We start from the raw sequence: 23,266 nt of genomic DNA, 5'->3' as shown, positions 1-23,266 counted from the left end.
GTGCAGCATGTAGGTCTGCTAACAGCAAGCACTCATAGTATAACGAGCCATCTCTGCTTTTTTATTTTTTTACTCATTTCACAAGCAGAAAGAGAAGAAAATCTTGCAAGACGTAACTGCATTGATGAATCACAGGGGTTAGCACTCTTCTCTTGGACTGTGAATGTTTTAGGCAGCGTTCCTTGAGAGCATTGCCAGCTGTCCTCTTTGTCTTGAAGGGTTTTTATATGCAGTGCTTGAGTGACGTTGGGCTGTTTCTCCCGAAAGGATTAGGTTTCAAAAGCACTGTCAAATCATTTCTTTGCACATAAGTGTAGCTGACAAGCCTCGCTAATGACACCATTTCATTAACAGCAGAAAAACTGAAGTAATTAAAGGTCTCTAATTCACCTTGTAAGCAACAGGGTCAAGATTTCAAATCAAGTTAGCATTAAAGAAAAACATACAGTTTCTCCTTTGTAAACATTAAACATTTGTTAAAGTGTTCTATTGCTGTCTTACCTAGTCATAAGTCCATACAGTCAGTGCAGTCCTTCTATTTATCCTTCTCTGTGGTCTTTATAACATGTTGGTTTGTTGAATTGGTTAAAAAAATATGATGTGTACCAGGCATTAAAGTCTCAGCTACCTGACTGGTTATGAGAGAAAGTTAATGACTGGCTGGGTTACAAACAGCAAAACATATCAGGCATCATACAAGTGGCATCCAATTAGTAAAGTGATTGATGCATACTCGGTGTGAAAATGATGATTACAGCAGGGGACCTCTATGTCTGCTATCCTTTGCCTTCTCAATTGCTACAATTACTCTGAAACCTGCCTGAAATTAGATGAGTGCCAGGTCTCCCCTAGGCTTTTAAGGTAGCTTCAACATTCCAGTCAATGGGTGCTCAGTATGTAAAGATGGGTTCATGGTTCCTTCAGCTCTTTTGCTGCCCCAAACCTCCCCACCAAGAGGAGGAGCGATGCAACATCATGGAGCTGTGTTCTCTCCTTGTTTAGCTTCACTTTTACTTCTGTTTGGAATTGATTTCAGTCTCTAGTGTAACATGAAAACTGTTTTTCTCAAAGTAAATCTTAGGGAGAAATTTGACTTTCAGATTCCTTTGTATGTTTAATATGGATGTAACTGTGTTGCTGTGAGGCAGCTTTTTAAGTCAGATGTATTTTGTAAGAGAACAAATGATGTGTTGCTCTACAGCTTGTTTTTTCAGTGTCCATCTGTTTCTTCCTTCCCGTTTCCTTTAATGGTAGCCTGTTTTAGTTCCTGTTTGTATTGGTAGGGTGGGTTGGAAGTTCTTCATTATGTACTGTGCCAGTTGGCATATGGTGATTGCAGTGGTGCTGCAGCACACATGAGGCGAGGTTTGGTTTTCTTGTGCAACTTCTTAATTAATTTAATTAATGATGTTTTTAAAGCTCCAAGCGAGATAGATGGGCTGCAGTGGGACAGGCTGCTCCACCGTAGCTGCAGGAAGTTCTGTTTTGTGCCTGGAGCACCTCCTGCCATCCTTCTCACTGACCTTGGGGGCTGCAGGGCTGCTTCTCTCACGTTTCTCACTCCTCCTGTGAGCAATTAAGTTTTGAACTTGACGAATCTCTTTAAGCTCAAATCAATGGCTGTTTTTATCTGGTTAATTTTTTTCCAGCTATGTAGGAATCTGGAGGCCATATTTACTAAACAGCCTGATTTATATTCCACATTTAACAGAGGAGGATGCGTCCTAGGCTAAGCTGTGTTTGTTCCTGGTGAGCAAGCCAACTGAAATGTAAATGAAAAGCCATGTCATTTGCTGTCAGAGTGTGTACTTGTGTGCTTTTTGTGAAGAGAAAACGTCGTGCAGTTTGTGAGGAGAAACACTTGCAGTTTACTGGAATTCCTTAAAATCATCATCATGCTTGTCCTTACACATGTAGCCTATATAGTGAGACTCGGCAAGAATTCCACGTGTGAATTTGATGGCAGAGTCCTGTTCCTTTCAAGTAACTGGGGACTGCATCCATTAGAATTCCCAGGTTGGAAACATAGTGAAGCTGCAGTGTTTTATGTGGAATTCAAATCCTTGTTGCAATGTTTCATGAGGTTTACACAGCACTCAGGGCAGCCAGAGCTATCAGAGTCCTTTTTCATCTCTTCATCACCGACCCTATCACTGACAGCGATAGCTTTAGACGTGGATTTCAAGATTGTCTCCTTCCAGTTCTTTTCCTGTATTTCATTGTATCAGCTAATTATTTTTGTTTGGCGTTTCATGCTGACAGCCAGACACACAATAACACTTGTCTTTTTTGATGATTTTTAAGTATTGCTGCACATGGCTCTCCTGGGCCTTTGGAGCCTTTCAGGCTTAGCATAAAAGAGTGTGTTTATGTATTCTGAGATCTCCGTTCCATAGCCCTCCTCTTCGTCCCCCTGAGACGAGCGGTGTGGTTTAGAGACTCCTTTGAAAAGCTCTGTTCAGCTGCTGCTTTAAGCGTTACACAAATAAGGAACGATGGTGATTGAAGGAAGAGATTAGTGTTTGTTCTTTTCCTGGGGAGAAGATGCTGAGGAAGCGGTTTCCTGGAATGGACTTCCTTCTTAGGCTGTGTGCCTTGAGGACAGGGTGATCTCTGAGATGATGTCTTTCATGCACTGCAGCCTGACGACTCAAAAGGTTCTGATGACTTATGTCTGAGGGGTTTGTGCCCTTGTAATAACAGGCTTCTCTCAAAGTTCCTTCCCAGGTAAAAACTGGAATTTAGATTTATAGCTGCCGTTGTAACTTCAGGCTCTTAATAACAGTAGAAGTGGCTATTAAGCAGAAGTCAGCTTGAAGTGGCTGCTGCTGGAAGAAGGGGCTGTCTTTCTTCTTCCTTGTTAAATTTGGATTCTGGATGTAATCTTTAAACCACAGCCCAACATTTAGCTCTTAAAGCAAAATACAGACTTTGCAAACTGCTGCTTCTTTTTTCCAGCTTGTATTCTTTTTCTTATTTGGAACATTCTGGGAGACAATTAAACAACAAAAAAACCCAAACCTTAGACCAGAGATGATGATTGGTGGCTTGGCCAGGTTTTCTTAGCACATCTCACTCTTTTGTTTCTTTATTGAGTTCAGACATATAGTAGCATGATCTAATTTTAGTTTCAGGGTTTTACTTCTTACTGTTTTTACACATGCACTATTTGCATTGCAGTACTGTAGTGAAAGGACAGCTGTCAAGGAAGCTGGCTGTAACCCACGTATAAAAAGCCAAGGAGCACTGAGGAAGGACAGAAACCAAACCAACAACAACAATTAAACTTGCACACAGAAACTTTGAGCAGATGCTGGCTGGAGATAATTTGTTAGATTGAAAAGTAGTGCCTGAATATTTGGTTATTAATGCCTGAATTCAGACTGGTGTCTGAAAGGTGGGAGGTACAGCAGGCTCGTTTAGTTGGTAAGGAATTGCAGTAAAGGAGGGCTAAGTTACTTTAAGTTGTGGGGCTTACATTTGGAAAGTGGTATTTTGGGTGTACTTAAAATGACAAAAAAAAGTGCTTGATGGAAACGGGTAGGTAGGAGTGTGCTAAAGCAGTGTTACATCCTGCTCAAAGAAGTTGATTGCTGCTTTTTGTTATTTGTCTCCAGCAGGCTTGAAAAAACCAGATTTTTAAAATTAGATTTGCAGCATCTATGCAATTAGTGGGTGTGTTGTGTTCAAGTGACTGTCTGCACCTGCTGTCAATGAAGTAAAACCAAAGAAATCAAAAGCAGAGACTTTCGGAGAAGCCTGGTTTTAAGTAGAAATGGAACCATTAGCTTAATCATACCCATATAGATGTATAGGTATCTTCTTTGCTTTACATTTTAGTACTCAATTTGGTAGAACTCCTGAAGCCCCTCAGCGCCTTGGTCCGAAGAGTGTTACTGCCTGATTCAGCTCGAACACGTGGCAGTCGTGGCTGTGCCTTGTTGGGCTAAGCTCAGAAACCGTGGTGTTGAGAAATGTGGAATACAGGAGCAGCTAGGCAGCAAGCTGTGGTGAGCCAGGCTTAGGGTCCTTCGAGCTGCAATCACAGGGCTTAGCACACAGAGAAAGTGCTGCAGGTGCTGTGGTGGCGGAGGTGTTGCTGACAGCTCTGTTGGCACTTGGGAGCTGGGGGTGAGCACCAGGGATCTGTGTGAGTGCTGGCAGAAGGAGCTCCTTGCAGGTTACTGCTGTTTGTTTTCCCCCGATAAACTGTCAGCAGTGTTTTTTCACTCGGATGAACTGTGAAAAGAGGGCATCCTTACCAAATAAAATGTATTCAGCTGTTATTTGCTCAGTGCCAAAGTTTTTGTCTGTGCAGTAAACGTTGGATGAAAACATGTTACTTCATCGCAGCAGTCAGATGGGGGTCTGATCTTGCTAGCAATTTTAAAAGTCTGTGTGCTCACTTGCAGCACACGGGTACTTTTTTACCTCTGTTTCAGAATACTGAATGATGTTAAAATCTCAAGCCTATTTGTTATAATGAACAATCCTATGTAGGTTGGTGGTGTTCCTTCCTTAGGAGGAGAGACGACCATAAGTTCTTCTCAGGCATGTGTAACGTGGCAGGCGTAGTTCTGGTGGACTAGCTAAGAATCAGTGTTCCAGTTACAAACACTTATCTCTGAGGGCTAAAGACTTATATCTATAAGGCAGCAGATAACTAAGATGAAGAAGGGCCAGTTAATGTTTTCTCCTTTGGTTCAGCACAGCAGAGGCAGCTAGAGAGTGTTCCCTGTAGCTGCCTAGGATGGATCTTTTCCAGTTCTACCCTGACATGTAGCTTTTTCTCATTTGGTTAATTTGCAACTTTGCAGTTCAGGACTGCTCTACTCTAATAGTTAAATTCATTGCCTCTTGGGAATGAGACTAGTACCTCTGCAGAGCTGTCTTTCAGCATAAGTGTCTCTGTTTGCTGTCAAGATGAACACACACACCTGGTTTCTATCTAACCGTATTACATAGCATGAACTGCAGTCTCTGACTCTGTGCAACTCGGGTAGTTAATACTGCTTAGAAGCATAAGCTCTATTTTTTTGAATGCTTTAAAATCAGTTCATCTTCACTCACGTTTCTGCCTGCTTTTGTGGACCTGCTAGATAAAGCCTTCTCTACAAGTACTGCAAGTGTGTCAGTGAATGCCTCTCAAAATTACACTGCTGAGTGTCATTGCAGCTACAAAGGCCTCCAAACCTTGCCTTGTGGAAGAGCAAGATGATACATTAGTGCTTCATTGGCAGTTTTTCTGTCATTTTTAAATTGTCAGTACAATGTGATAATGCATGCCTTGTGCCCTGTGGGGGTACCTGGCTTTAACTGTAAAAGTGGGCAAGATGGGATGAAGATCAGCAACAGGAGTTATGAAGGAATCCATCTACGTGAGTCATTACTGCCCACCAAAACAGCTTATTTTGGTGGCAGCGTGCTGCAGTCTGAATTACTTCTCATCTTTCTGCCTACAGCAAGGTATGAGGAGTTGGGCAGCAGCCCTTCTAGGGGCTCTGGTTAGGAAGGAGGAGAAAAAGGCACGCTGATGGAAGTAGGGACATTGTTTGGCACTTCAAGGAGAGTGCTGATATTCTAGCCAGCAGATGAATCCGTGCGTTTCCTAAATCACATCTGAAATCTGCATTTCAGGAGAAACAGATGGTGGGTTTTGAAAAGCCCAGACTTGGTTGCTTTGCTGTTGTATTTTATTGGAAAGCTCGTGCAGTTAACTGCTTGTGGCTCTTGATGTGAGAGAAAGCAATACTTCCCAATCTTTGTACTCCTATGGTTATTCGGTCACCCCAGCTCAACCACGTTTGGTTTTTTAAGTGTTATCTAGCACAATTTTTTGGCACTAAGGAAATTCCCAAAAGCAAACTTCACGTGTGGCTGAATAATGGCTTCTCAGCTGCTAATATGAATCGACATCAATCGCTGAGCTCAACTTGATGCGAATGAAAATTAATTTTAATGCCTTGTGTATGCTTTACTAGCTTAATTGGGAGTTGCAGAGAAAACATCTCTGAAGTATGCCCTTCTTGAAATAATCTGCATTCTTGCTGTGGTCTTTAGTCTTCAGAAAAAAGACAATCTTTGCTTATAACACAACCACATTTGTTGGAAGGTGGTGTTACTGGGCATAGGCTGCTGCAGCTGGCCAGGCTGGATGTGGCTCTGGGCAGCCTGGTCTGGTGTTTGCTGACCCTGCATGTAGCAGGGGCATTGAAACTAGATGGTCACTGTGGTCCTTTTCAACCCAGGCCATTCTGTGATTCTGTGCTCTCTCCTCGTGCCCCCCGCCCTGCCCCCACAGCTGTGACAGTCAGCTGCTGCACGGGTTTGTCAGACGGCCTGCCCCCCAAGATTTATCTTTCTCATATGGCCAAATAACTCCATCCCTGTGGCAATTTGCTTGAATAAAGAGTCTGGCAACTGAAGTTGAGCCTGGGGACATAGCATGAAAATCAGTGGTTGCTTCAGTGAGCAATTGCTCAGTGAAACGGTTAGCAGCTAGAGGAAGAGGTGCCCAGGCCTTCCAAACAGGGTGAAAACCTCACCCTGTGGAATTCCCCGTGTGGTAGGAAGACTTTACAATGTAGAGCATCTTCCATCACAAACGTGTGCTCTATTTGAAATGAGCATTGATTTCTGCAGAGGGGTGGGTTTTATCCTTGCTGCCGATTCCAACCGTCAGCCTTTGTGGGAGTGACACGCATAGAAATGAGATTAAGGAGCTTTTGTTGATTCCTTGGGCCCAGCCTTCAGCCTAGTGCCAGGTCTCTAGCCATGGCTGCAAATTGCTGATGCACAGACTTTGTTTAGCTTTGCGTACATCAAAGCTGGGTTTTTATCTGGAGCATTTCACGTTTGGAATCTGACCTAATAAGACACGTAGAGCACAGTGGGTGTTTTTGTTGCATCCCAAGCGCTGCTCTTGTGTCTTCTAGTAGGTATTTGTTTGCTTCCTATGGAGAAATTGTATTTGCTTCCTGAAGCAAAATTGGGAGCACGTCTGAAAATTGGCTTGTATGAATCGATACTGATCTTGCCTGGGAAAACTGAGAACAACACAGCAATTTTTAGTCTAGAGATGTAGAGAGAAAATAAACCACGTAGTAGCATCCTCCCAAATAAAAACCTCTGTGCAGCTTGAGTAATTTCTTTATGTGAATGGCTGTATCTCGTGGAAATATTTTCCAGGATGTAGGGCAGTAGGTATCCTCTTGCTTGGCTTTTCCGTGATTTTAAAGGTGGAACTGGGGGTGTGAGTGGATGTAGTTGAGCTGTTGATGGCCTGTCTTTCACTCTGTGCTTTGCCATGGCTGTTAGGGCATCGCAGGAGTGATGGTTGTGTTCCGTGAAGCTGGCCCAGGCTGCTCATCTTTTTATGCCAGTGACCTCTTTTGGCAGGTACATATGGGAGCTGAGAGATTTCCTCATTAAAAAGCTGCACGTGTCATAATACTAATGCAACTGGAACAAAGCTAGCTACCTCCTTTGGGACTACCTGACATGATTTTTCATGGTTTTGAACCTTATTCATTCATGCATTTATTTATTATTCTTTTTGAAGGTCATTTCTCTGTTTGCATCGCTTTAGATGGTCTCTTCTCCCTGGTGGTAGGGCAGACAGCAATGATGGAATGCTGCACCAGAGGTGTTTGGGCTGAGCATCAGGAAACATTTCTTTCCTGCTGAGTGTGCTCAGACACTGGGACAGGCTCCATGAAGAGCTGTTTGGTGCCCATGGCTGTCAGTGTGCAGGAGGTGTTTGGGCAGTGCTGAAGCTCTTGGTTAGCCCCAAAGTGATCAGCTGGACCTGGTGAGCCCTGTGGTCTCCTTCCAACTGATCTTTTCCATTCTAGGGCATCCTTTTAAACACTTGGGAAAGGCCAGGATCAGGTGCAAGCAAGTTGGTCTCCTAAGGTGGGTTCCTACAGGGAGGGAGGCCTTGAATAACTTTGTGCTATCTTAGTTAAACATGGTGTGCTTCTCAGTGCTGCTCCCTTAGAATAAATGAAAATTGTATTGGCCCTGAAGTGACTCTTGAGCAGATTCCATATCATTGCTCACATGTGATCTGTAAGCATTTTAATGCTACTCCTATGGTTGTTTTTTTCCCCAGTGTTCTATTTAAGCTTTCCATTTCACTTTTTCTGTACGTTCTTAATGCCTCTGTGTTTGAAGACGTAGTGAGATTTGAAAGGCATCCTGTTGGCAAGAGGGGAATAATGAGTTGGTTCTTAAATGCATTTGGTTCATGGTATTTTATAATTAGCTGCGTGAACTTTCAGTGTTTAGATAGAAGAACCAGGAGATGGTGATTATGCAGAGCTTTTCCTCTTCAATCACATATATGCTGCATTTACTTAAAGATTTGAAGTACCCCTCTGCAGGGCTGTGTATTAAGTAATTCGTTTTAACTCTTCGTTAGGAAGCCTGTACAATTAATTGACAACATAGAGAAATAACGAACTCTTAGGTGATGGGTCTGAAACCTGCTCTAAAGGGCTGGGAATTGGCAGGTCTCAGGCTGCTTATTGCTGTGAGTGCTGGGAGGGTCAGAGTCAGCCTGTGTGTGCTTGCTGAGTTGCTGGAAGGGCTGATGTTGTTCACTCACCCATCGAGTATTTAAACAGATCTAGTGTGGCAGGGTGAGAAATTTGATGTGGTTGTTGGGAAATAGAATTGAAACGTGAAGGTAACTCCAATTATAAAGTGACAGCGAGGAAATAATTTTATCGTAGCAGGCATGTTTTACCTGAGCCTGCTAAGTTCAGAAGTACGACAGCTGGGGGACCTTTGTGGCACAGTGGGTGACCTGAGTCCTTTCAGGAGTCAGAGAGCATCCCAGATCCTGAAGCACCCTGAGCTTGCTAATCCTGGCTTAGGCTCTGTCACACCAGAAACCCCAAACCCTGCTAGGAAGGGGCGCATCATTCTCTGTCAGATAGTACGTCTCTATCAGGTAGCACCATTGTAGCTTTTTGTCTAACATGTGTCTACTCTTTTCCCCTAACTGTGATTTGTGACAATAGAAGTACCATTTTCATAACACTGTGTGTGTACTGTAAGAACTGGGCTTCTCTTGAGGAAAAGACCTATGGGAAACTTATTTGAATGCTAATAGATGGTCTTTCTGCTTACAACCGTGACGAATTTGCCCTTTTTGGAGATGCATTTCTCACAGTTACATAAAAAAAAGACTACTTTCTTTTACCTGGCTATATCAAAAGCAAGCACATCTAATGTGAGAGTTAACGTTTATAATGCAGTTTTGGCTTTCTTTCCCTATTATCCTTAAAGCATGCGACTTAGATATCCTTTTTTCCACAAGCGAAGCCTTTTTCTGTTTTGCTCTCATACCTTTTCTCTTCTGTAATGAGCTGCTTTGTGTAACAGGTGGGAGATTCAAGAAAGAGATAGTAGTTGATGGACAGAGCTATCTGCTGCTGATTAGAGATGAAGGTGGCCCTCCAGAGGCACAGGTGAGCATTGCACGTGGAGCTTCATCGTGGCTTCCCATTTCTTCTCTTGCCATCTCCTATAAGAGAGCTTGCTTTACTTTGTCCTTTTCTGTGTCCTGCTCATTTTTCTGCTGCTAAAATGCTTATGTTATTCTCGGGTGAAAAGTACTCTGTTTACAAAATACTTGTGATTTGAAGAACAGTGTGAAGTCCTGTAGCAATATGGGTAAGTTATACCGAATACCTAACCATTATGGTAGCACAAAATTTCGTTTCAGTTTTTAGATTCTAATTCAGAATAAATATTCATTAAAGACAGGTAAAATAGGTGCATACTCAGTAGTGTTCATACTTGTGTACAAATCTGTATTCCTTACTGCTTCCACATTTTCCTCCCTGAGCCACTGTAAGACTCACTTTTCCACGTTCTGGGTCACTGTTGAGTTCTCAGGTTTTTACCTGGTTTCTGTATAACTGGGTGTCACCTCCTTGCCCTGTGGAAGGCAGCTGGTTCATCAGAAGGAGGCAGCTGCGCATTTGTATCCCTAGCACTGTCGTGCTATTGTAACAAAGTCTTTCCTCGTTGCTTGTGTGATTCTGAAACAGAGAAGTTTCTGCCCACCTGGCTGTAGGCAGCATCCTTGCCTTCAGTCATCCTCCAGCTCTCCCCCTACCTTTTCCTAGGTAGGACCAGCAGGGTTTCTCAAGTGCACAGCCTGTGCTGGCCTTGCTTTGCTCAGCTGTTCAGTAGCAGCTCAGCAGCAGGAGCTGCACCACTGCCAAACAGCTGAATGGGAGCCGTGCCAGCAGCAGCAGCTTGAATTTCAGAGCTCCACTGTTGCTGATGAACTACAGGAGGATGGGAGCGTGGGGGAAAGTGTCTGGGCAAAGGAGAAGAGAAAGGAGGTATGAGAAACGGAGACCGGAAGGGACATCCTGGGAGGAAGTGTGGCTCACACATCTGCAGCCTCAATGAAGTTCTCTGTTTTAGCCTGTGAATAATTTGGCTGATGTACACAGCAGTTGCCAGGCCTTGATTCTCAGAGAGCATTCACTCATTAAAAAAGACAAGAAAATTAATACTGCGATTGTGTGAGTACACACAGCCATCTAACAGACATTTTGGTACCTGGAGAATTGCTTTCCCAGAGTGTATCTGAACTGTTTGCAGACTCATGAGCAGACACGGCGTTGCCTTTGATCCCTGCTAGGTAAATTGGGGTGTTTAATTCCCGCTGTGGCTCTTCAGAGAAGTAATGAAAGGCCTGAGGTCTTAGTGCTGGTGTGCTTTTCAGAAGACACGTTTTACTTGTCAGTTCTCTTTATTGTGTCATGGGCATAATTTCAAGTTGCACATATATTTAATATCTTTAATCTCCTTATTAATTCCTACCGTAGAAAGTTTACCTTTGGGCTACTGAATATTTATAACAGAAGTGGAACATTATCTGGAGAAAAATGTTTACATCTCAATCTTCCCTTATAATTTAGACAGGACTAGTTATTTTAGCCTCAAGGTTCTGCATTTTGCAACGGTGCAGTATAATTCTGTGGATAATTAGGATAGAATTTTGACCTCAGTAAGTAAAGAGCTGAACTGCAGTCAGCAGAGCAGGAAAAACCTGCACGAGCTGCTGGCGCTGAAGTAAGTGCTTACAAACCCAGAAAGCTTGCTAAATGTACATAAACATTTCCCAAATGAATCTGCTTGCAGCTCTCTGTATGCCCAGTGTGTCCCTAACCTAAGTGGCATGTTGTAGTAGCAATGTAACAAGAGGCACGAGTACTGCTGGCTAAAACTTGTTTCCATTGGTCTAAATTTGGGTAGGAATGGAATCACTTAGGGAAAAATAAAGGCAGTGAGGTAAGCTGCAGTTTCTTTTCTGTACACACTTACTGCTATGTTAAATGTGTCTAGATTGTCTTATTTCACCTGTAAGCTGAAACTTGCATGGTCACTAACCCAGCACCTTGCCTTGAGCTGTGTGTGCATGTCTTCCAGTGGGGTTCTGATGCCAGGAGAGAGCAGTTGGCTTTCACACAGAAAGCTGAATGAGACAGCCGGTCCTGGTTGTCCAATTCATGGGTCTCTGCAGAAAGTAATTGGGGGGCTGAAGTTAATATTTTTGGACACAGAGATGAGAGAATTATTAGCATTGCTTGTAAATCCACAGCCATGTTTGCCCACAGAAGCAGCAGCATGAAGCATGCCAAGCACAGAGCGGGGAAAATAACGCGCTCCGTGGGGCAGTCGGGAGCTTAGGGAGATATAATCCACAAATACAGAAAACTGAGACTGTGATGTTATCTCTGTTAATGAAAATCAGCGTGCACTGATAGCGGTTGTGATCACAAGGCATTCCCTTGTGAGCATTGGGGAAAATCTTTGTGCATCCCAGATACTTGCATATTGATGCGAGTTGTGGTGAACGTTGACTCATCATCTTTTAAATACTGCACCACGTATTTTTTCTTAAGACCTGGTTACAGTCACTGCATTTTTCTACTTCCAGTTTCCTGCTATGTCAGATAAGAGTTGAGTTTTTTCCCTCTTTCCACTGCATTGCTCTCAATGTGCCTTTTCCATTTTTATTCTGCAGTTTGCCATGTGGGTGGATGCTGTTATATTTGTCTTCAGCTTGGAAGATGAAGTTAGCTTCCAGACTGTTTACCACTACTACAGCCGTATGGCTAACTATCGTAACACTAGTGAAATTCCAATGGTACTGGTGGGAACACAGGGTAAGTGCATTCTTTATTACATGCAAACACATGCAGGCTGTTCCAAGCTGGTAGTGCCATGTCCTGTCCTTTCCCATCAGTGCTGCCCCACTCATCTGATCATGAGAGCTTGTGTTAAGCTGACAGGTATTCAGCAAGGTGACTTGCTGACATCTGGCTTTCCTTGGCTGGCTTGCAACAGAGCTTTGGCACTGCAGGGACTGGTTTCAGAGGGGAGGCAAATGGCCACGTGGTGCCCTTGGGATGCAGTAGGTCCCTGTATCTAGTGGGTTTCCTGCAATAAATTCTGATCAAATAGGAGTTCCTGCATATGGGTGCTATGCTTCAGGCATCTCACTTCAGAGAGCTGCTGCTTTGGGAGTGTAGCACAAGTTGTTTTTTGAGTTCCTTCATAGTGAAGCATTGCTTGCTGTGTAGTGCAATTTTGGTTTTGGGCTTCTTCCCTTTTAGTGCTGCCAAAGCTTTTCATTGCTTTCTTAGCTTTCTTCTTGTCCATCTTACAGTCAGTGATTTGCTTTCAGCTGCGTGCCTGCAGAGCTGTGAAACCAGCACTGTGCTGCAGGAAGCAAGGGGAAGTGTGGGGAGCAAAGAAGGAAGAAGAGCAGCAAAGTCTTAGGGTGGAAACAGATGATGAAAACACGAAAAGGGAAGTAGGTACAAAAAAATTCCTAGGACAGCAGAAATTACAGACAAAAGCAGAAATGAACTGCTCTAGAGAGCATCATGGTCCTGAAATTGGAGCTGAAAAATAGGAAGGGGAAGCTGAGATATTTTTCCAACACATTTCTGTCACCTGGGGGTGAGGTCTTTCATCTTATAGCCGCCTGCCAGTTCCTCCTACAGGAAAGCTGGGGAGGGACTTTTTATAAGGGCAGGGAGCGGCAGGATGGGGGAAAACGGCTTTGAACTGGAAGAGGGGAAATTGAGACCGGATTTCAGGAAGAAATTCTTTACAGTGAGGGAGGTGAGACATTGGAACAGGTTGCCCAGTGAGGTTGTGGATGCCCTCCTCCCTGGGAGCATTGCAGGCCACGCCGGATGGAGCTGTGAGCAACCTGGTCTAGAAGGAGGTGTCCCTGCCTATAGCAGGGGGTTGGGATGAGATGGTCTTAAAGGTCTCTTCCGACCCAAAATGTATTTGTTTTACAAAGGTCATTTTTTGTTGCAGCACCGATGCAAGGGGAATTTTTAAAATGTGGCTAAAAATGGAAATGCTGGTATGTGGAATAAGCATGAGAACAAAACAAAGCCTTGTGGCTACACTGACCATCAAACTGTGCAGAGATTGATTCTGGAATTGACCCGTTTGATACCAGCTTTGTGTTTGAAATGCTCTTTGAAATGAGGGCTCTCCCAAAGAAATCAGCCCAGGCTGCAGCTCAGCCCGGCATTTGCTTTGCAGAGTTGATGGGTCTCAGTTAATTTCTGCTTAAATGTTGTTAGCGCCCTCTGCTGCCTAAGAAAAGAAGTCTGCGGTTCAGATTTGATTGTACGATCACTTCAGAGATTTGCCCAGCTGTTTTCTGGTGTTTGAAGAACACTGTGTGTGTGTGTGCAAATCTAACACTCTAGGTGTTACAGTACTGCATGGTTCTGTTTCTTCCTTCCATTCCATTGATTCCCTGCTGAAAGCATTCGGTTCTTACAAACATGAGATGCTTCACGCTCCAGGTGAAGTTTACTTGTAAGCCAGTGTTGCTGTTTTAGGAGGCTTAAAAGTCATTTGAGGTGTTTATATTTACCAGCCACTTGTTTTCCTAACTAGTCTTACTTCAAACCTCATGTCTTTTTGTGTGAGAATGTATTTTTTTTTTTTAACTGGTGGCCCAAATACATTCAAAGTAGTAACAAAGTATAAAGTTAGATTGATGTCCTCTGTTTTCTACAAAAAATTTTGGAAGTTATGTTTATTGTAGTTCAACTGTATTGGCAGTGGTAATTATGAGCCAAAGTCATCAATTTATAATATCTATTCATCTTCTTCTATTCCTGTTGCTGCAGATGCTATAAGTTCCAGTAACCCACGTGTCATAGATGATGCCAGAGCAAGGAAGTTATCAAACGACCTCAAGAGATGCACTTACTATGAAACCTGTGCCACCTATGGGCTCAACGTGGAGAGAGTCTTTCAAGATGGTAAAGATGACTTTTTCTCATCCATATCACGCAGTGTGGTTGACTAATTGTTGACTAACAACTCTTTTAGCCTCAAGCATTTTGAGCTTCTTAATTCAGCGTTGTTTTTCTGCTTGCTTTGGTTTTATATCAGCAAAGTTTTCTTTGCTTTAGTGCTCACTAAGGGCATTTTAGATAAGTAGTTGTAAATTGTGTCTTGCATGATCTAGAAATGAGAAGTAAACCAAGACAATTGATAAGGGCATAGTAGTCATTAGAAGTAATGCATGGCATTCTTGGAGTGTTTAAAGCTGGCAGTTTTGTGTAGGTATTCAGAAGTAAAGTTGGCTGCTTACGGGTAATTTAACAGGTGAAGAGTGGCAATGTTCTAGTTTGTCTCATGAAAGGTCTCATTGTGTGCCATCTAAAAAAGGAGTAACAAGTAACCTATTTTGGGCAGTTAACTTAGTGGCAGAACTGTGGCTGGAGAAGCTACGCTAAATCTTTCATTTGTGAACTTGGTGCACCCTCTAGTGGAAATTCAGCCACGTGTCTTGGGATTTTTTTGCCTCCTGTTCCAGTGATGGCAGTGTACTATTATTGCTTCTGCGTTTAGAAACCTAGTTTACGTTGAACTGCTCCTCCAGAGTCTTTGGTTCTGGAGGTATTGCCCTGTTTAGTTTTGTTGTTTGCCTACAAGTCCCGCAGCTTTATGAGCATCACATCGGTGAGTATCCGAGCACAGAGGTGTTCTGTATCTGCCAAGATGACTTAGGAAACAAGATACAAAAAATTCTAGTTTTTAAATGGAAAATAATGCCGTGCTTAAGTCCAAATAAGAGTGTGTGTAGCCAGCCTACTAGTAGGATCTCAGAGAAGACTATTTAAAGCTGTAGCTGTAATTTGCTTGCTGCTTTCTGTTGAAAGGCTTACAGGAATTGCTGTTTTCACTGCCAAAACTTTCTGCACTGAATATGACTTTCAAAAATCCATTTGGGATTTTTTGTTGGTATATTTATTTTTGAGTGCTAGCTGTAGTTAAATTTTTATTGACATATTCAGAGTGTACGTTCTACTTTTCTTTCTCAAGGAGCTTTTGAGAGAGAACTATCTTTGGGAAAAGGTGAGGTGATGGATTTGTAAGGTTTTAGGAAGCTTATTCGTGTCTCTACTAAATTTCAGTAGTAAATTCAGTAGTAGAGAGAATCAACAAACCTGTTCAAGAAATTCCAAGTTCTATTCCACTGACATGGAAGTTAATATTTACCAACTAGTGGAATTAAGAATTCTTCTGTAGAGATGTGCTACAGTTTCCAGGCACGTCTGGGGTCAAATCTAATTCCTGATCATTATTGCTGTTCATCTCAGCCTTTGACCAGTGAGAATAAGTTGTTTATTCAATAGGAAATAAGGGCTAGCATCCTGAAATGTATGCCAGTTTTACACACGTCCTCCAGTTTTGTTTCAGTCCTGTATGTTCACAGGCATTAACAGCCCGTGTGGAGATGGCACAGCAGTTAGGCAAAGGTTCAGCTCTTAGTGATTCTTTGTGCAGCCAGTCTGGTGCCCTGCTGGGTTATCTTATCTTCTAGGAAGCTGGTGTGACCCTGGAGTGCTTATTCTTCCTTGTAGTCTAAAGGAATCAGGCCTCCTCCTCATCAGGCCGTTGGTACTTGAATGGACAAGGCAGGTTTGTAGGTTTGTTCTGCTTTGTTTGCTCATAGCTGAGGAAGAAAAAGCTGTTGATCGCTTTCTTAATAACACCTGCCTATCATCTCCCACAAATACGGCTGTATGAAGACATGGATTTGCTGCCATACTTATGAAGAGCACTTTCTGTGCATTGGAATTATTTCCACGCTTTGCTTGTGTCTGGATCTGTTTGCTTTCGGAATTTGGGTTTAGGATTTAATCACTTTGTATTGCAATTCCAGGTGAGCTCATGCTCAGGGTTGGAGTGCTCCAAGGTGTTTGCTTTGGTAGCTCTGTAAAGGCATTTCACCTGGCAAGGGCCCACTAATTTTGCTGGCTCACAGTTTTGATGAACTTACTGATGGCAGTAGATGCTTTTCTATTGAATATTGGTGGAGTGGGAGATGAAATGGGAGAGATTGGTTTTGATTTACTCATTTTAGCTTTAGTATCTCGTTTTGCATAATTTGAGTCCTATTTTAGTCAAGTCCAACACTATGCAATGATTTGTGTCATCTGTGATTGATGCATACAGTCGAGGCTCCTAATGACCGTACATCCAACACTGCCAACCCCAATTCCAGCTTCTGTTGTTGAGGAAGTTTGAATTGCTGGTAGGGTGTTAAATCTGTGACTAATAAACTTCGAGTGTCCAAAACCTTTTTATAATTCCTAGTTAAAGTAAATTTCTCTCTAAGAGGATTTGTCAGGATGTTTGTTCTTACTTGTTTGAGATGTATGAAGTGTTCTTTCAAGAGTTTGAATGCTGAAGTCAGAAGAGTTTGGAACATTTCAGAGGGGTCTTTGTAGCCTTTAGAGTTGTCCCATTCAGGTCTCATCTCTGATGCTGTTTGAAGTTGGAGCTGCACAAGCAGGCTTTGAATTTCACTCTTAAAACAAAGGAAGTGGAGAATTCCAGCTCAGTAATGTGCTTGTAGCTCTTGGTGTTTGCAACTTGAGACTGTTGGATGGGAGAATTAAGCTTTAAAGATGGGTCTGATTAGTATTTGATCTTGCTTCAGATTGCCTCGTTAAGAATTAGGGGTTTTTCCTGCTTATCAAAACAGATTTTATCAATGACATTGGAAATGATTATCTTAATATTTCTTGTCAGTGCAATACAGCAGTGACTGTACTGCCCCAGGATGCCTTTTTAATGACTTTAGCCTTCTTGAATTAGCTTGATGTACCATTAATGCATAAGAATTGCTTTTATTTTTGTTCACGATGTATTCATAATTGCATGGCTTTCCCTGGTTCATGTTCAGCTTTTTTTGACCCATTTAATTATGTGCTGTGCAGCTCTCTTATGTTACAGAGGGAAAGGCAAACGTGATTTCAGTTCAATATTGAGTCTGTTACTGAAGCTTAGCAGTTTCCATTTATCCACTTGCGAGTGATGAAAGTGGAAAATAGTTCCTTTTTAGCGTGAAGTTTCAACATGGGGATCTTTGACGTTGCTTTGTCTCACTACTACAACACTGCAAGATGCTGACAGTCTGCCAGATAGTCACACTTGCACTATAACTCCCAAATCTCTTAACTTGGGGCAGGAATTGTCATACTGTGCCATTAGTCTGAAGCAGGCCAGTGCTGCTTCAATATTTGGACCATTACTGGTATTGTGCAGTCTTTTATTACCTATTTTCTCTGCGAATTAAGCTACTATTTGAATGGTATGCCTGCTTATGAACATGATCAGGTATTTCATTCCCAAGTCCTGTGCTTGGGATGTTCTGCAACCAACTAGTGTTGGCACTGTTTTGTGGAACAGCTGTGCCTGGAAGGTGTACCTTGGAGTAGAAATTCTCCATTACAGGATGGAAGATGACAAATTAATCCTTGCAGGCCTGGGTTGCGGGGAACGGCTGTCGCTTGTGATCAGTATTAGCAAGTCGGTTTTTATGGATGTATTTTCATTAAGAAACATTAATCAGTCTAATGGGAGGTAAGTAAAGCCTGAGTGCTATGAGGCTGACAGATTTTTAGGCAGAGCAGTATTCACTCGTACACTCGATACGGCCCTGGGGGTGCTTCAGTTCTGAAGTCAGAGGCTGAAGCTGTGTGCACCCAAAGTGCTGTGCAGAGCTTGGGAGCAGGTCCTCTGGCTTCTGTAATTACTCTGATTTCAGGAACATACAGCTGTGACCTTTCTGCAGAGTGCTTATGGCTGCAGCTCGGCATCAGAAGTGACAGGCGGCCCTGATGACTCATTAGTTGGACTTGTCAAAGATGGACTGGATCAGCCTAGTAAAACTTTGAGGTTTTTTCTTGCTTTCACGTCTGCTCACTGCTTGCAGAACAGCAGAAACCTTGTTGTGCCATCAGCCTTGTTTCTGCTATGGCTGAGCAATGTTTGTAGGCTCACTCTTAAATCCGAACGTCAGTAAAATTTCAACTCTCACTGTTCAAAGTCCCCAAACTTCAGTTATTCTTTATTCCTTATTTTAGCCTTTATTCCTTATTTAGGCCTTGTGTGCATCCTGATTTAAAAATGCCAGCAGCACGTCGTGGTTTTGTGATTTTGGGGGATTCTTTTATCCTTTCACAGAAATGGGGCTTCAGTGGTGCAACTGTAATTTGTATTGCAAATAAAGTTCCAGAGAAGGTTAGTTTTCAGCTGCAGTGTGTCATCCATTAGGTTATATGGAGTAAACAGCAACCTCTGAAAAACTTCTCATGTGCTTAATTTTATTGGGCACATATATATGGCTTTTTTTTTTTTTTTTTTTTGTAACTCAAATATATGCAGCAAGGCTACTTGAAGCCTTGGATGCTGTGGTGATGCAGAGTTATGATGTTCTGCAGTGGGTAGAACAGATGGACTTAGTTCACCACAAGATCTTCTCTAAATGGAAACAATGTTGGTATATTTCATTAAAGTATGAGAGCACAAGGTTTCTATTAGTGAAGATGGAGGATTGGTCCAGTAGTTTTATATATTTTAATGCAAATATGAGAAGAAGTTCTGGGGCAGGAAGCATTATGGTTGTTTGGTGGTCAATTGCCTTTTATTGGCAATAGACCCGAGGGTGAGAGGCATAAACAGTGTGTTTTATAGGTTCATGTAAATTTTATTTGAGATATAAAATGGCACAAGCAGGTTCGTGTAACGTCTGCAAACAGATCAGGGCTGTTTTCCATTAACACGAGAAAATGACATGAATGCAAATTCTGAAAGGGGGAGAAAGTTTGAAAATTCCTGTTGGGCTACAGCTGAGCGTTTCAATCTTTGCTGTTTTGTTCCTGGATTTGTTCTGTCTCATTTGCTTATCCCTGCACAAATTGGGACTTTTGTTCTTGTCCCTCCATGTTAATTTGTCCTCCATCACATGTTTAAAAACTACTCTTTGTGTGTGTGTGTGTGAGCAATGTCTGTGTCTGATGGGTGGATGGTTGCACTGGGTGATCCTGTGGGTCTTTTCCAGCCTCAGTGCTTCTGTGATTCTGATTCTATGATCCTAAATTCCAGCTGATGTCAGTTAAGCGTGCTGATGTGGGTTAATCTGCAGGAGTGCCACTGTTCAGAGGTAGGGATTGCATTCTATGAGCACATATGAAGAAATGACAGCATCTTCTGCTCTCAGTTTTTGTTAAATTCTAATCTGATAGTGATCAACTGCTTCTTTTCCTTAAATTCCTACTGACAAATTTTAAGGCAGTGTATTAACACCTTTTCTGCCATCTGACACCTGGTATTCTGTACAGCTTGGCTCTGTACGTTGTCCCTTGGTCATTAGTTTTAACTTTGGTGGATTGAGCTGTAAATTTAGCTGGTACAAAATGACTCAGATGCAGTGCAGCCACAGGACACCCGGAGATGCCATCGGTACCCAGGGCAGAACTGTCAGCTTTGTGAGCAAAGGCAGCGCCACCCCTGGGCAGGCTGCTGGGATCTCCCAAAGAATCGCTGTGGTTCTGATGTATTCATCGTTTCTAGCATGTAGCATGCTGAAGCTCTTTCATCTCAAGTTGCAAAACCACAAAAATCTGTCAAAATGCCAATACTGTGTTAATATGGCTCTTAGTTTCTATAGCTTTTGTCTATCCCTGCCTGTATATTTATCTCACTTAGTAGCACTTACTGTAGCAATAATACTTTTTTTTTTCTCTTGTCAGAGCAATCAAACACTTCAAACTTGTGTAATCAACATCCCTTTGTAATGTTTTCTGTTGTGTAGTAAACATTTTAAGCTTCAAAGTTTGTTATTAGCATTGATTGTTCTTCAAAGGGGATTTCTGAAATGCATTGCAAATCATTCCCTTTCAACTAATCCGTATGCATATGCAAATCCTATTGAAACTCTGCTTCTCTGGGCTGAGCACATGTGTAGTCAGAATTTAAAAGCCTGAATGAATACATGGGGGTGGTGTGTGTATGTAGTGAGGCACAATGGTTGTGGCATCAGCCTTTCTGAACTCCTGCCTATGCCAGAGAGCACCAGCACTGCTGCCAGATTGTAAAGCCGCGTGGCTTTTTCCTGTTGTACAGAAAGAGAATTCTCAAGACTGCTTGCCTCTAAATTCAGTCTTGAAATCAGAGTTTGATTGGAGGGGATGGCTTGCAGTGGCAGGCTGTGGTGTTGCAGGAGGGGACGTGGATTAGTGGTGGGATTTTGGTTGTAGGTGGACAGTTGGTTGGACTGGGTGATCTTGGAGGTCATTTCCAGCTTTGGTGATTCTATGATTCCGTGACTAAAACGATGCTCCACACGAGTGCTGTTTGCTTATCATACAGACTCATAGAATGGCCTGGGTTGCAAAGGACCACAATGCATATCCAGTTCCAACCCCCTGCTGTGTGCAGGGCTACCAGCCACCAGACCAGGCTGCCCAAAGCCACATCCAGCCTGGCCTTCAATGCCTCCAGGGATGGGGCATCCACAGCCTCCTCGGGCTTATATCAATCTCTTGTGTCTTTTCCTTACACCAACAGCATTTTGCTAATAAACATGTAAATGTGTTCTTTTCAGTGTCAGTGCAGCAGACTTTGAGGTATCTGGGCACACAGCGTGCTGCTCTGTTCAGTACCTTCTGGGCTGTGCCCTCTGGATAGGTTGAAAATGGTTTTCATTACTACTAAAACCATTCTGAACGTAGAGCTTCAAAGCCCCTTGCCTATCTGCAGTTATTGAAGGAATGTTATTGGCAGATGCTGAGAATTTTTTTCTGTAGAAGATTGGATTTGGGGCATAAAACTTTTTAATATTAGTAAAGGCACAGATCATTACTGGCTTTGAGTCTGTATATGCAAGCTCCAGGAGTTGGGAGCATGCAGGTGATGCCTCTGTTGGTGATACTTCTGTATTGAAAAGATAATTATAACTGAGGAGTAAATCAGCTTCAGTTTACCATAGGTACAATTGACTTACTGCCATCATTTATGTCTCTTGTGATGGCTGTACGGTTGCTTGTGTCTTAGGCTTCATAATTTACAGTCTCACAGAAATGTGTGTTTATATTTAACCTGTGCAATAGCGCAACTAATGAGAAATAGAGGAAATTTGCAGCACTTGGTGACTGATTGGATAAGTATCTAGACATTAATTGAAACCTGAGGACTCCCAGCTGTCTTTCAATTAAAAATAAATAAATAAAAAGATAGCGTTTTGGACAAAGAAAACTCTTTGCTACGTGGTATTTTGGAAGCACTCTTCGTGTTTATGAAAAATGTGGTTGTAATGGAGAGGTGGAAGGCTGGAAGTCTTTTTTTAATCTCTGTTGAGGATGCCGTTGAGTCGGTCATCTCTAGAGAGATGGCATAGTGTGCTTCTGTGCTGTCACTTTGTAAATGTACCCTTCTTGCCCAAGCTTGGTCTTGTGAAAATGTCTAAATTTTCCCATTATGTGCTTAGAAAGTAATAAAACCAAAGCCATTAGCCTTCACTCGTCAGATCTGTATCAAGAGAAATATTCTTCGGCGCAATAAATCTGATCGAGTGTTCGACGTTTATATCATTTGAATTCATTCTCTGGAAATGGGCCTTTGAAGGTAAATTGCGTTAAGTAGGGCAGTTTAAATTTTTAATACAACCTTATTGTAACAGTTAGCAAATGATTAAGGTGCCAAGGGGTGAGGGGGGCAAAGTGCAAAGGCATGTTTTGTGAGATCCGTGCTACGTGCTGCACGCTGCCTATGCTCTGGACTGCTGACTTTGACAGCTGAATGTGCATAACAGCCACAAAGCAAAGTCGTTAGCCTTTGGCATGGAGCATATGGCTTTATATCTCATTTTGGATTGTGGCATTGATTCTGGAAAGGTGTTGCTTCATCTGAGAGTTTAGCAGGCGTCTTAGTAACGATATATTTAACTGAGAAAGCAACAAATTTAAGGCAAAAGGTCGTATTTGTGTTTGCCTTAATAAATCTTCAAGCCATATGCTTCTGCTTGCAACACAGTTTGTGCAGTGAGTAAAACTTAAGTTTGTTTTTTAATTTCCTTAGATGCCAGATGCTTTCCAGATTGTCTAGCAGATTTATTGGCGTATTTGCTTACCTAATCCTGAGAGACAGAGATTTGCATCAAAGTTAGGAATAAGAGAGATGCGGTGTAAATCATAGTTACCTATGTAAATAAAAAACGTATGCATTGGTATTGATTAGAGATATTAAATGCTGAGCCTTATTTCTGTGACTGTTTTTAGTCCTGATAAAACAAGAGCGGTTCCTCTGAGAGCCAAAGTGAAAACGTCATTTCAGTGAACGTATCACAAAAATATCAAAGGTAGCATTTTTATTTTTATTTTAATGGGAATTTGATTTAAAATATTGCATAAAAATTAGCACTAAGCTTGCTCATTATAGTGGAGCTTAATTATAACTGAAGCAGTTGAGAATTCACGTATGCATCCTGTTCACTTGCACGATGAAATAGCCCTGTAGTTGTTGACAACTATTTGAATCTCCAGTTATAAGATCAATTTAATAGAGTGAGAGAGTTGTGTTTGTGTGTAATAAGTTACGACTTCAAGATTTCTTGAGGAGTTCTTTCCTGTGAGAGTGGTGAGGTGCTGGAACAGCTGCCCAGAGAGGCTGTGATGCCCCGTCCATCCCTGGAGGTGTTCAAGGCCAGGTTGGATGGGGCCCTGGGCAGCCTGGGCTGCTATGAAATGCGGAGGTTGGTGGCCACACGTGTGGCAGGGGGTTGGAGATTCGTGATTCTTGAGGTCCATTCCAACCCAGGCCATCCTGTGAGCCAGTGTGATGTATGCAGTGAAACTTTCAACTTTGTGCTGTTTCCCTATGTTTGTGTCGTTTCTAA

General features: G+C 42.4%; 1 protein-coding gene across 9 annotated transcripts in view; it reads left to right on the top strand.

Moving 5' to 3' along the window:
* AGAP1 (ArfGAP with GTPase domain, ankyrin repeat and PH domain 1) overlaps positions 1-23,266 on the top strand; it is a 288,123-nt gene that overhangs the window by 85,155 nt on the left and 179,702 nt on the right. For all 9 annotated transcript variants that reach the window (XM_052675876.1, XM_052675877.1, XM_052675873.1 and 6 more), the window contains 3 exons: positions 9,391-9,476; positions 12,056-12,197; positions 14,199-14,333. In XM_052675876.1, coding sequence (XP_052531836.1) covers positions 9,391-9,476; positions 12,056-12,197; positions 14,199-14,333 — 363 coding nt within the window. The remainder of the gene's footprint in view (positions 1-9,390; positions 9,477-12,055; positions 12,198-14,198; positions 14,334-23,266) is intronic.

The sequence above is a fragment of the Tympanuchus pallidicinctus genome, unplaced genomic scaffold (assembly GCF_026119805.1).
Source record: "Tympanuchus pallidicinctus isolate F22 unplaced genomic scaffold, pur_lepc_1.0 scaffold15, whole genome shotgun sequence".
Taxonomy (NCBI): Eukaryota; Metazoa; Chordata; class Aves; order Galliformes; family Phasianidae; genus Tympanuchus; species Tympanuchus pallidicinctus.
This window is presented reverse-complemented; position numbering and strand designations above follow the sequence as displayed.